This window comes from Penaeus vannamei, chromosome 41 (genome assembly GCF_042767895.1).
Source record: "Penaeus vannamei isolate JL-2024 chromosome 41, ASM4276789v1, whole genome shotgun sequence".
Lineage (NCBI taxonomy): Eukaryota > Metazoa > Arthropoda > Malacostraca > Decapoda > Penaeidae > Penaeus > Penaeus vannamei.
Genome location: NC_091589.1, coordinates 23,760,836 through 23,773,335, shown reverse-complemented (window position 1 = coordinate 23,773,335; position 12,500 = coordinate 23,760,836). Strand labels below are relative to the sequence as shown.

Here is a 12,500-nt window from a genome sequence, read left to right as displayed (position 1 = left end):
GAATTGACTGGTGAATATTGTGTGGTGATTTATAATCTATTTTTGACGGTGTTTGTAATGAGATGTGTAGTGATAGCTATAATGAGACTACCAGTAATATTGAAATCGGAAATGTAATGATTAAATAGATATAATGATTAAATAACTGACTGTGACGTGTGATGATTATGGTGATGGCCAAGATCTCTATAAGTACAGGTCTCGTCACTTTCGAAGTTCTGCGCATATTTGGGTGATAAGGCCTATGATGTCACGCGGCGTACGAGAGCGGGGAGGGGGATTATAGAAAATGGTAGGGTGGGGAAGATCATAGAAAACGGTAGCAAATGAGCAGATACTTAAGTAATTTTGGATGGCGGTACATTGGACGATTTGCCTACTTCTATAGTCCTTGGTGATGGCTAGCATGACGCTGACCTCGGGGATTTGTGTGTTGCTTTTAACGAGACACGATAATTATGATCACCAAAATATGATGAATATAATTGAGAAGCGTCATTTCAATTTCATTGAGGATGGTGATAGTGTGTGATGGCTGTGGTGATGGTTATAACATCAGCATAGGCCTATCCCACCTCCACTCAGTCCCCAGCCTCCCTTTCTTCACTATAGGCTTATTCCAACTACTCTTTCCCTTCACCATAGGCCTGGCCCCCTCCACTCAGTTCCTAGCCTCCCTCCCTTCACCATAAGCCTATCCCACCTCTTCCCTCCCTTCACCATAGGCCTATCCCACCTCCTCCCTCCCTTCACCAAAGGCCTACCCCCCCTTCACCCAGTTCCCAGCCTCTCTCCCTTCACCATAGGCCTACACACCTTCTCCAGCCGCACAATATCGAGGAACATCTTGGAGAAGATCGTCTGCGTGGCCTGGAGGTGGAGGGCGACCTTCAAGCAGTCCCTGAAGGTGACGTGGGCGGAGGGCAGACTCTCCCACTCTTCAGGGTCGAGGCGCCCGTACTCGGCCTCCACCAGGCGCTTCGAGAGTAACAGGGTCCTGAGGAGAAGGAAATTAGGGAAAGGATGTGGGTGGTTGAGATAATGGGGGAAGAAAGAGGGGAAACGGGGAGAAGGGGAGAAGGATAAGGGAGTGGGGATGTCTTTGGGGGTTTTAGAAGCGGAAAGGGGGTGGTGGTTTAAGGTATAGGGGTAAGAAAGAAGGGAAAAGGGGTAAGGGAGAGGGGGCGGAAGTGGGGTGGGTAGTTAAGGTAAGGGGGAAGAAAGAAAGAAAGAAGGGAAAAGGAAGCGGAAGGGGTGGAGGGTTAAGGTAAGGGGAAGTGTGAAGGGAAGATAAGAGTAAGGTAAGGAAGTGGGGTTGCATTTTGAGGGGGGAGGTTAAGGTAATGGGGGAAAATGGAGGTAAAGGGGAAAAAATGGGGAAGTGTAAAGGGTGTATTTGTGGGCGTAAGGGGTAGTGGGGAATACAGATAAAGGGAGGGTTTAAGTAACGGTTAAGAAGGAAGGAAAAGGAGAGGTGGTGGAAACGGGAGAAGAGGAGGAATCGGGGAACAGGGAACTCAAGATAATGATTGAGAATGATGAATTAGTAAAGAGGAGAATGGGGGAGAATAAGGAACGAATTTAGAGATAGGAAGAAAGGAGAATAACGGGGCATAGGAATGAGAAATAAAAGAGAGATGATAAATTTTAGGAATGGGGAGGAGAAAATTTATGAAACGGAGGATAAATTTTGGAAAAGAAAGAGATAGAAATCAAATGATTGAGGAAGAAGCAAATTGCCGTTGTAGGAATAATAAAAATTCTGGAAGGGAAGAGGATGGGAATGATAAATTTGGAAAAGACAGAGACCAAGACAAAAGGATGTTATAGAGAGGCAACAAAAAAGAAAACAAAACAAAAAATGCTAGGGAAAAAATGTACAAGAAAGTGAAAACGAAGGGACATTTGTAAAAAAAGGTTAATAAATCAATAAATAAAAATAAATATATATACAAAATAGATGAAATACAAGATAAGGTACAGACCTGTTGACGCTCCGATGGCCGACAGTACAAGAGAACCTTCTAGAAGTCGAAGAAGAGGCGGAGGGACTGGCGGGTCGGCCATCTTGCCTGTTTCGAAAATTTGAAAATTTGAAATCGTAACGAACAGAATCGTTGCCATCCTTGCTTCTGTTATTCGTGTTAGGATTATTATTATCATTATTGTCACTTTTGTTATTATTATTATCATTATTATTGTTGTTGTTGTTATCATTATGATAATTATGGTTATTATTAGTATTATGGTTATTATTATTATTATGGTTATTATCATTATTATGGTTATTATTATTATTATTATCATTATTATTATTATTATTATTATTATTATTATTATCATTATCATTATTATTATTATTATTATTATTATTATTATCATTATTATTAATATTATTATCATTATTATCATCATTATCAATTTATTGTTATCATCATTATCAATTTATTGTTATCATCATCATTAACATTTTATTGTTATTACCATGATTATTATTATCATTATTCGTATTATTATTATAATTAATATCATTATTATTATCAATATCATTATTATTACCATTACCATTATTATCATCAGTATGATTATTATCATTATTATTATTATCATTATTATCGTTATCATCATCATCATGATTATTTTAATTTCCATTATTATTACTGTTATTATTATCATTATTATCATCACTATCATTATGATCATTATCCTTATTATTATCATTATTATTATTATCATCATTAGATTATCCTCATTGTCATTATTATTCATTTACATAATCTTTATTTTAAGATCAGTATTATTTTATTATCATTACTGCTTATGTCATAATGAGAACAACAATAATGATAACATCTTTTGTTGATGGTGATGGAAAAGATGATGATTATCATTACAATTACCACAACGATAATGATCACAGTAAAGATAACCTTAATGATAAAGAGAATAATGATGATAAGAAGGATAATAATGATGAAAAGCATTATAGAAATATTAATGATGATGATATCGATAATGATAGCGATAATGATAATGTTAATGATGATGATACTAATGATGATCAAAATGATAATGATGATTTTTAAAATAAAAAATGAAAGTATTATTGACAATGTAAATAATAGTAACATTGATGATACAGATGATGATGATGTTGAAATGATAATGATAATAGCAATGATAGTAATGATTATGAACATATTAATAATGACGGTACTGATAGTAACGATGATGATGATAATGATGATAAGGATAAGGATAATGATAATAACAAAAATGATCGTAATAACAAGAATAATAATAGAAATGATAATGATAATGATCATCATCATCATCACAGTGGTAGTGATAATAGCAATAGAAATATGGATAATAATAGAAATAATGAGAAAAGGATAAAAACTTCAAATATGTTCAGAAACTAATGATAATGATAGCAATAAATGAATTAACTTTATTATGTGTGTTATCGACATATTTGTTTCCTGGATATTAGCAAAAAGAAAAATGCTTTCATGCAATCATGTAGACACTAATATTTTCATGATCACATGCTATGAATATAAAACACATTGAACAGTCTAAATAGCATGGTTTTATATGTAACATTACAAGTATTTGTTGAATATTAAGCACCTGATCTTAACCAGCTCGCCACGATGATCATTCCACACCCAACTCCTCGATTTAGGAAAGTCAGCCACGTCACTCATTGCATATGTATTGTAAAATTAACAGAAATATTAGTTTTCTTTGCTGCAGCGTGGAGCAATATTCCGGGACGCGGTAACCATAGCAACGCGACATTCGTTGAAGAGTTAATTTTGATGTTTTGTGGTGTACTTTCTATATAACGGCATGGAGATGGGTTTTTATTTCATTGTTTATTTACTTTGATGCAAATGGACTCTGTTGATCAAGAATCTGCAGAAAGCCATATACTGTAGTTGAATTACATGACTTGTAGAAATTATATGACAAAGACCATACACTATTGTCGTCTCTACTTCCTTTTTTCACATCACGGTGAAAGCTAGTCCTAGAAGTTTTCACAGTAAATGAATTTCGAAGCATTTATACCCATTCTATCACCAACGCCTTTCAAAAAGCCTCAAATGGCAAAAATACAAAGGGGAAAAAATCCATCCTTGTTTCGCATCCCGCCATTCACCTTTTTCATATAAACTCGTCCCTGTCCCTTATCCTTATTTCCAACCTGTTCCACGCGCAAACACAACGATCTTCCCATTCCCCAGACTCGCCCTAATTCATAAAATAATTGAATTTCTATATTTAATTCCCTTGTTTCCCCCTATAAACTCGTTTCGGATCCAGAGACCGCGGGATCAATATGTAAAAAGCTAGCGTGTGAGCTTCAGAGTGTTGTTTACAATCATGGCTGGCTCTCGTGTCTCGTGCGGCCTCGAGTGCTGTAATGTTTACGAGATAAATGACAGCCTGCAGGAATCGTCAAAGGCTGGGTGAGTGCCTGGAGCCTCAGTGCTGTAATTTCTGGCCAATTAGGTCAACGCGAGGGCTGTAATGACCTTATATACCGGTGTTTTAGGCGTGTGATAAGAGCGGCGAAATTTCGTATCGGTACAGAGAGGTAACTTGTGCAACGCGTGTTTTAACGTATTTTTGCGAAATTGAAGTACGGATTTGTTGCTTTGACTTGCTCTCTTCTCCGTTTTTTTGGTTTGTGGTGATCTTCATTTTCTATTTAAGGGAAGAGTTAGATGTTTCAGTTTTATATTTGGCACTGATAACATCCCCGTTCTATTTACCATGCATTTACACCCTTATTCAAATTGTAAAGGTTTCCTAAGTACCTGTTGTAGAATTTTAAATAGACTTCCTCGATAGTTTTGTGCAGCTTTTGTTCTATTCAAATAATGATAGGAATAAATGCAAATATCTTTTGTTCTGGTCAAATATGGATATTATGTGTAGGAATAAATGCAAAAATCTTTCGTAAGAACTCAAAAACGTGAAGGAAAGTGACTCACTTGAGAGGTGTCATTAACTCGTACCCAGATTAGAAAGTCTCCTAAATTCTCAGCTACGTTTTTAGGTAGTGATGGGCTGTGAATGCACAGCCGTGAATCAGGAAATTGAAAATCGGGTAAATCATCAGTTTTATTAGTGACTTCAGTTTGTAAAGAAATGTGAAATTTACCCCAGTTATCTACTATGATTTACAGTCATCCTTTCCCCATCACTGTCCCATGTCCCATGCCCACCTGCACATTTATTTATGAAAGTAAAATTTAGCCGTGCAAAGTGAACTGCAGTAAACTTTCCAATCTGGACTTATACAAAGCGGTATTGCATATTCAGTTAGTTTTTATTTCAGATTTAGGTAATTTTACGCAATACTTTCACATAACTGATTGCTACGATTTGGGTATTGATGGATTCCTCTCACCCTTTAGTACGCATACATGTAGAAATTATACAGTGGGGCCCCTCAAACCCCCACATTATTTTCCCTAATATCATGGGAGGGCATGAAAGGTACCAGGGAAATTACAGGGTAAAATATGAATACTATACACAGAATCGGTCACTGTATTGTCAAATGCAAGGGGTACAGCCCCCTGCAACCCCCAACCCCTGCCAAGGAAAACAAAGAATCCTCCAGTTATTTACGGCAGGAGAGACCATTGGTACAGACTCTGCGTTGGATGCTCCCACTACCATGCCATGAACGAGTGGAGGATTCTCTCTTTTCTTGGCCAGGGGTTTGGAGGTGGTAGCCACTTGCATTAAACAATATTGTGACTGATTCTGTGTAATTTATTCATATTTTAACCCACAATATCTTTGGTATCATTCATGCCCTCCCCTACTATTGGTAGTCCTCAAAAAAGAACCTGTATTTATGTAGGACAAAAATCAAGAAAGTTATGGCATTTGGAACGTTGAAACAAGCAGCCTTTTTGCATCCTTGAATCTTGATGGAAAAACAAAAGACAATCAGCCATTGTCTTGTGAGCATTGCCAGAGTTTGAAAATTTATGCCTGGAAAAACAGTCATAACTTACTTATTTCTTGTCCAGTTTTTTAAACCAAGCATTGCTTTAAAGCTAAGAAAGAGAACTATACATTGGTTCCCTTTAGATTTAAAAATGGCATTAAAATTCAATTAAAACAATTAATATGTTAATTGTCAATAAACACTGAATTGGACTTGGTCGGCTAGCTGCATGGGGAAGTGCATAACTCTTGAAATACTGGATGAATTGGATCATAAGTTACAAAAGAGAATTTGCATACAATTATAAGAACATTAAGCACTTGTAGAGGAAAATAAAAGTGATTTTGATTATAAAAGATTCCGGGCGGCTACAAAATCGGTGTGCGGGGTTGCCCCAGACTCTGTCCACTGCGTCGGAGCACGAGCCCCAATACAGCGTCACACTGGCGGGATGCCCGGCAATGTTTAATTTTTTGGGTGTCTCATATGTGGGACACCTGTCGTTAGTGGGTTAAACAGGGCACCTGTGACTGTAGGATCACCTTCAGGTAACTTCCTGTAGCTTTACGACTGAAATAGAAAATCGCAAAGTATAGTTTAAAGAAGCTTTAGGTGACAGTTACAGCCCTCAGTGATTGGATTTTATCATTTGCCAGTACAATGATGTTTAGACACACAATCTTGCTCGCCTTAGAAAAGTGACTACTCCCCCTTCGAATGACTTCAAATTTGCACCATAGATTGAAAAGATCGTAAACTACAATCTTTTAGGGTTTAATATAAACTTTTTACTCATCTTGAAGTAAATCAGACTTTTCTTCTTCTTTTTTTGGACTTTTCAATTGAATTTTCTATGCCATGTGATTTACTGACCTCTAAGTAATGCATTGGAACCGATCAAAATAGAGTATGTGCTAAAATTGGGGTACTACATCATCGAAAATGTTCTGCATTAACCTACTAACAACATGTGAGACACCCGAAAAAATAAACATTGCCAGGCGTCCCGTCAGTGTGACACTGTATCGGGGCTCGCACTTCAACACAGCGGCGGGTTGCAGCCGGCAGGTGGATAGAGTCCGGGGCAGCTCCGCCTGCCGATTTTGTAGCCGCTGGGAATCTTTTATTTTCAGCTTCAAAATATACTGGCGTGAATGGGTTAAACTTTAAGATGTTCACGCAAGAATAGCCAAAATGCAACATGCCTTTGGAACATGATTATGGAACTCCAGTACTGCTGAAAGTAGGTCAAGTGACGAAGTAATAATGCTCTATGCAGGTGGATTCTCACATACCTACTTGTGGGGCCAAGATTGTCACTAATGGGGCTGTTTCCGTGGAATAATTTCAGCAAATTTGGATTCTATAGAGTGAGAGGAATCCATTGATACCAAAATCATTGCAATCACCTACGCAAATGTATTCTATAATATTACCTAGATATATTTGCACTTATCATTGGTAAATATTAGTATATCATTTATTTCATTCCTGTGTCTGTTGGAATTTTTTAGGAAAATTATTATTGATGTAGTATCTTGTTTGATAACCCAGTGGAGCTGAATATTAATCTGAACTCACTGGCTGCTGCACTGGGTCTTATATCAAAGTCACCCACACAAGAGGGAAATCAGAAATGCTGGCACGGTATTTTTCCCCTGGTCTTTGATTATGAGTATACTGATTTACGATAAAAGCATTGAAAAAAAATAATAAGTCAAGGCTGACTTCGCAATGTTGTGGCTCGAGAAATAGTGCTGCCAGAGCCATACAACCACATGCTTGTATAGTGCACAGAGAACAGAGAGCAGCCTCCATTTTCATGACAAGAATAGGTGTAATCTAGAATTAATGACTTGAATAAATGTTATCCATTATCATAGGAATGCATAAAAATTGCTGTTTGGTACTAGGGTAGGTAATGATATTTACAAAACCAGGAAATGTAAATATCAAGGGATACCATTTCCATTCCAGTAAAGGCCAAGAAACTTGCATCACATATTCTACTAAGTTGGTGCTTGTAGATCTCTATGGTTTCTGGTGTCAAGTAAGGAACAAGCCGAAGCTCTTTATTGCCAGAAAGAATATGCTTGGTAGAGATTTTTTTACCTTTTTCAGGGCACAAAACACCAGTTTAACAGCAGGATTTGGTCCAGTTATAGATAATAATTTTGGGTTTGCTGGTTTACATTTTCAACTGAGAATCCAAAAGCCCCGTTGTTAGATTTCAGAGCGATAGATTCTCGCTACTTTCGATTTTTGTCATTTTGTTATTACGACAACTATGATAATATTTTGGTGATTATTTTCTCATTCCAGATATGATTTCCTGTCCATCCCTTTGGCACATCCCCGATTCACAAGAGAACACGTAGATGGTAAAGCCAAAAACAGACCAGGTGCTTTTACGCGCTCCGATCTTCTCCTGAGCAGTTCAGGTGGGGAATGACATTGCGTTTGGCATTTTGTTTCGTTTGATTTAAACTTGTGTATTTCTTAATGAATCATACAAACTTTTTTTAATGTGTTGTAAAATAGCATTGAAATTTTGCATGTTAATACATAGAATAGCATTGTACATATGACTAATGTTTATTTTTTTATGGAGCCCCACCTCCGTTTTTTTATATAATCTTCATATGAATATGAACAAAAATTTATTTTACTGATTCCATAGAATTAATACTATAAGGAGCATGCTATGAAGAGTGAAAGCAACTTGCTCCTAATTCCTCGCAGAAACTTGACATAAGAGCACACCATTCTTCTAAATTTCAGAATGGAACAGCCTGATTGTGGGTCGGCTGAGTGCAGGCCCAATCCTGAGCCTGGAGTCATCCAACAACAGTCTGCGGCAGAACAGCGAAGACACAGTCACTCAGGAACTCACCTTTGCCGCCCACCTGGGACTGCCAGCCATTATGTTCACCCTCACGACTGACAGGTGCTGCAACATCGCACGTCTTATTCACAACAGAGTTGTTCAGGGTGTCTGTTACCAGGTGTGTGGTTCATGGCTTGTGTTGTGTATGTGGAAGTTTTTTTCTTTCTTTCTATTTTTCTTTGTGCACTGTGATAGCTTTAAGGATTTGGGGAAGAAATTGTTTCTGGTTTTTAGTGTTCATGATATAATTGTATTTGAATTGCACCATAAAGTCTTTATTGCTTTAATTTCTAAGCATTCTCTTCTTATACTTGAATTATATTGCAGGTTTGGGTGAGAGTACCAATGCAGGCACCAGAGGAGTTGGCAGCACAATATCGCTCTGACAAATCTCCGAGTGAGGATGGGTTTGGGGTTGACACTTGGACGTGGTGGAATAGGTAAGGCTCAGCAGCTCTCACTAGATTTACATGTATATTATCTCCCTCTCTTCCTTTCTCTTTCTTTTTCCATTTTACTTTTAGTGAAGGAATTGATGACCCAAGGTGGTTTATATTGAAGACCCATTACTCAGTCAGCCTACTAAACCAACTAACATTGTATAAGGTGACATTTCATTCAGAATCTCAAAAGGGTTTTCATAGAGCTTAGACATCAGGGTGAAGGTACTGTCAGCCAGGTGTGTTTCAGCGAAGTGTCTTTGCAACTCATTGCTGCGATTATCATCATTCTTATCAGTTACAGGAAGTTAGAGTTATATTGGTAGTAGTAGGGTAGGTGTGTCAGTGATTCTGAAGTTGGAATTATAAGATCTCGATCATGTAAAAGTAACTTTCCTTTTTTTTTTTTTTTTTTTTCCAGATTCCATAGTATAGCCAATGTAGAGAAAAAAATTGGCCTGGCACTAGAAGTCTCCGCAGATCTTCCAGAACAATCTGTTATTGATAGGTAAGTGGGTTTAAGGAGCCTCTTGTTTTCTGCTAATCTGTGTTTAACCATATGTTATATAATTTTAGTAAATTGAAAATTATGATACATATATTTATATATAGAGAGATATATAGATAGATATAGATGTATATATAATCTTTAAGTCTATATGGTTTGTGACAAGTATACCTTCATACCTTTACATGCATTGGTCCAGTACTCCCTGTTTGTGATCAAGAACTTACCGGTCCTTCCATCTTATGAATCATATATAAAATTGTATATAAAAAAAATATATATATACATATATATATATATATATATATATATATATATATATATATATATATATATATATATATATATATATATATATATATATATATATATATATATATATATATATATATATATATATATATATATATATATATATATATATATATATATATATATATATATATATATATATATATATATATATATATATGTATATATATATATATATATATATATATATATATATATATATATATATATATGTATATATATATATGTATATATATATATATATATATATATATATATATATATATATATATATATATATATATATATATATATATATGTATGTATATATATGTATGTATATATATGTATATATATGTATATATATATATGTATATATATGTATATATATGTATATATATAATGCCCGCATCTAACTCGTATTCCCTTTGGAAAACAATTGACCAGGTGGTTAGGAGAACCCATTAGGTGTGCCATTCTGCCCACATCCATATGGCTGACCAACAAGAAAGGGTTCCCGGTCCTCTCCCGCGCACACCAGCAGCTAGTGAGGGGCCTCTTCAAGCTCCATGTGCAATTTGTGGTGTCAGGGCCTCTGCGGCATCAGCATTTTAAGCTTTATCAGCAGTATCTAGAACATATTATCAGGGTAAGTGTAAAGAGTGTGTGTGTGTGTGTGTGTGTGTGTGTGTGTGTGTGTGTGTGTGTGTGTGTGTGTGTGTGTGTGTGTGTGTGTGTGTGTGTGTGTGTGTGTGTGTGTGTGTGTGTGTGTGTGTGTGTGTGTGTGTGTGTGTGTGTGTGTGTGTGTGTGTGTGTGCATGAAAGTGTGCGAGTGTGTGTGTGTGTGTGTTTATATAAGTGAAGTGTGTGAGCGTGTGTGCGAGTGTGTGTGCATATGTGTGTGTGTGCGAGTGTGTTTATAAAAGTGAAGAATGTATTGTAGACTGAAATTGCATTTTAGCAAATTTTCCCTTTAATGTGTTTATTTTCTTAATGATTATGCATGTAAGGTTGTTACAGGAGAAAATTTCATAATATGAGACATGAATTTTTGTTCTTGAAGCACTGACTCTTGTTTAGCTTAAATGCAAGAGCATTGAGTATTTCAAGCCCTTTTCAACTATGAATATGAAATAACAAGAGCTCTTTTTTCTTACCCCGCAGGTGAATCAAGAAATGGACCCTCTCATGGACTTTGCGAGAGGGTACGAGGACTACCTCCAGTGTCCCCTCCAGCCCCTTATGGACAATCTGGAGTCGCAAACATATGAGGTGTTTGAGAAGGACCCTGTAAAGTACTCTGAGTACGAGCGTGCCATGTACCTGGCCATCTGCGACAAGATTCCCGAAGAGGAGAAGGACACTAAGGAGATGTACGTTTTCTGTGACAGATGTGTGGTCTAGGGTTCATTTGTTTTGATCGTTGTGGAAGAAGTATTTGCAATGTGGCATTTTTGGTTGATTCCTACTATGAAAGGGAGATTCAAGGGTTTCAGGGCATGTAGTATTAATAATGTTTTATCGCTGTTTTTTTAATGAAGTTTTCTTAATCTTGTAGTGATGGTGTTCGTAATGATAGACGTAATGATATGGGTGATGGTAGTAGTAACGGTGTAGGTGGTGATACTCAATCTCTGTTCTCTTTCCCCAGAGTTCTGATGGTGGTTGGTGCTGGCAGAGGACCCCTTGTGCGTAGAGCCTTGGCCGCGGCAAAGGCAGGACATCGGAAGATAAAAATCTATGCAGTCGAAAAGAATCCCAATGCAGTCGTAACACTGCAAGCCCAGCAGGATGAAGATTGGGGTGACCAGGTGGGTTTTTGGTTTTGCTTTTCTTCTAATTTTTCTCTTTGGCTTTTTTTTCCCCCCTTTTCTTTTTCCTACAAAACTTATGTTTGTTTTATGTTCTCTTTAAAATTTAGTTTGACTCATTTATCCCCAGGTGTTATTCTCCTCATGCACCTATTATTGATACTTAACTCAGAGGCTCAGGCACTGACTAGGGTAGTTTTAACTTTTTGAATTTGGTTTTCACGTAGATAGCATTCTAAGGCCTTAGTACCTGACCTTACCTGCCACCTTTTCTTTCTTTCTTTTTCTTTTTCTTCAAGAAGAGATATATTTTTTTGTAATGCTATAAATATCATTACTTGTATTGTTATTGTTATGATTGACATTGGGGGTTTTGTGTGTCAGTTCTAATTGCAGTAATAAATGAGAAAATCTGACTAATTGCAGTAAGAAATGTAAAAAATAAATCTTTTCAGAAATCAAGGTAAACAAGTGAGTCATCTCCCTTGTTTACCCTTTTTGCTGGACTTTTTTTGACTTGACTAAGCTCTTGTATCTTTGTGTATGCAAATGTAAAGAACTAAAATCACGGTGGACAAGGAAT

At 36.6% G+C, this 12,500-nt stretch overlaps 2 protein-coding genes across 2 annotated transcripts in view; one reads left to right on the top strand and one right to left on the bottom strand.

Annotated features, from left to right (window-relative positions):
- Positions 1–3,774, bottom strand: part of LOC113800114 (protein phosphatase 1 regulatory subunit 36) — a 20,451-nt gene extending 16,677 nt beyond the window's left edge. Inside the window, exons 1-3 of the mRNA XM_027350841.2 lie at positions 3,637–3,774; positions 1,986–2,072; positions 817–997 (exon numbers count right to left, since the gene is read on the bottom strand). Of these exons, the coding sequence (XP_027206642.2) occupies positions 817–997; positions 1,986–2,072; positions 3,637–3,713 (345 nt within the window). The 5' untranslated portion in view covers positions 3,714–3,774. The remainder of the gene's footprint in view (positions 1–816; positions 998–1,985; positions 2,073–3,636) is intronic.
- Positions 3,775–4,325: 551 nt separating this feature from the next.
- The window catches only part of csul (protein arginine N-methyltransferase 5), a 21,422-nt gene continuing 13,247 nt past the window's right edge, over positions 4,326–12,500 (top strand). Inside the window, exons 1-8 of the mRNA XM_070117938.1 lie at positions 4,326–4,481; positions 8,303–8,421; positions 8,762–8,985; positions 9,195–9,307; positions 9,729–9,815; positions 10,554–10,755; positions 11,271–11,479; positions 11,758–11,917. Coding sequence (XP_069974039.1) covers positions 4,396–4,481; positions 8,303–8,421; positions 8,762–8,985; positions 9,195–9,307; positions 9,729–9,815; positions 10,554–10,755; positions 11,271–11,479; positions 11,758–11,917 — 1,200 coding nt within the window. The 5' untranslated portion in view covers positions 4,326–4,395. The remainder of the gene's footprint in view (positions 4,482–8,302; positions 8,422–8,761; positions 8,986–9,194; positions 9,308–9,728; positions 9,816–10,553; positions 10,756–11,270; positions 11,480–11,757; positions 11,918–12,500) is intronic.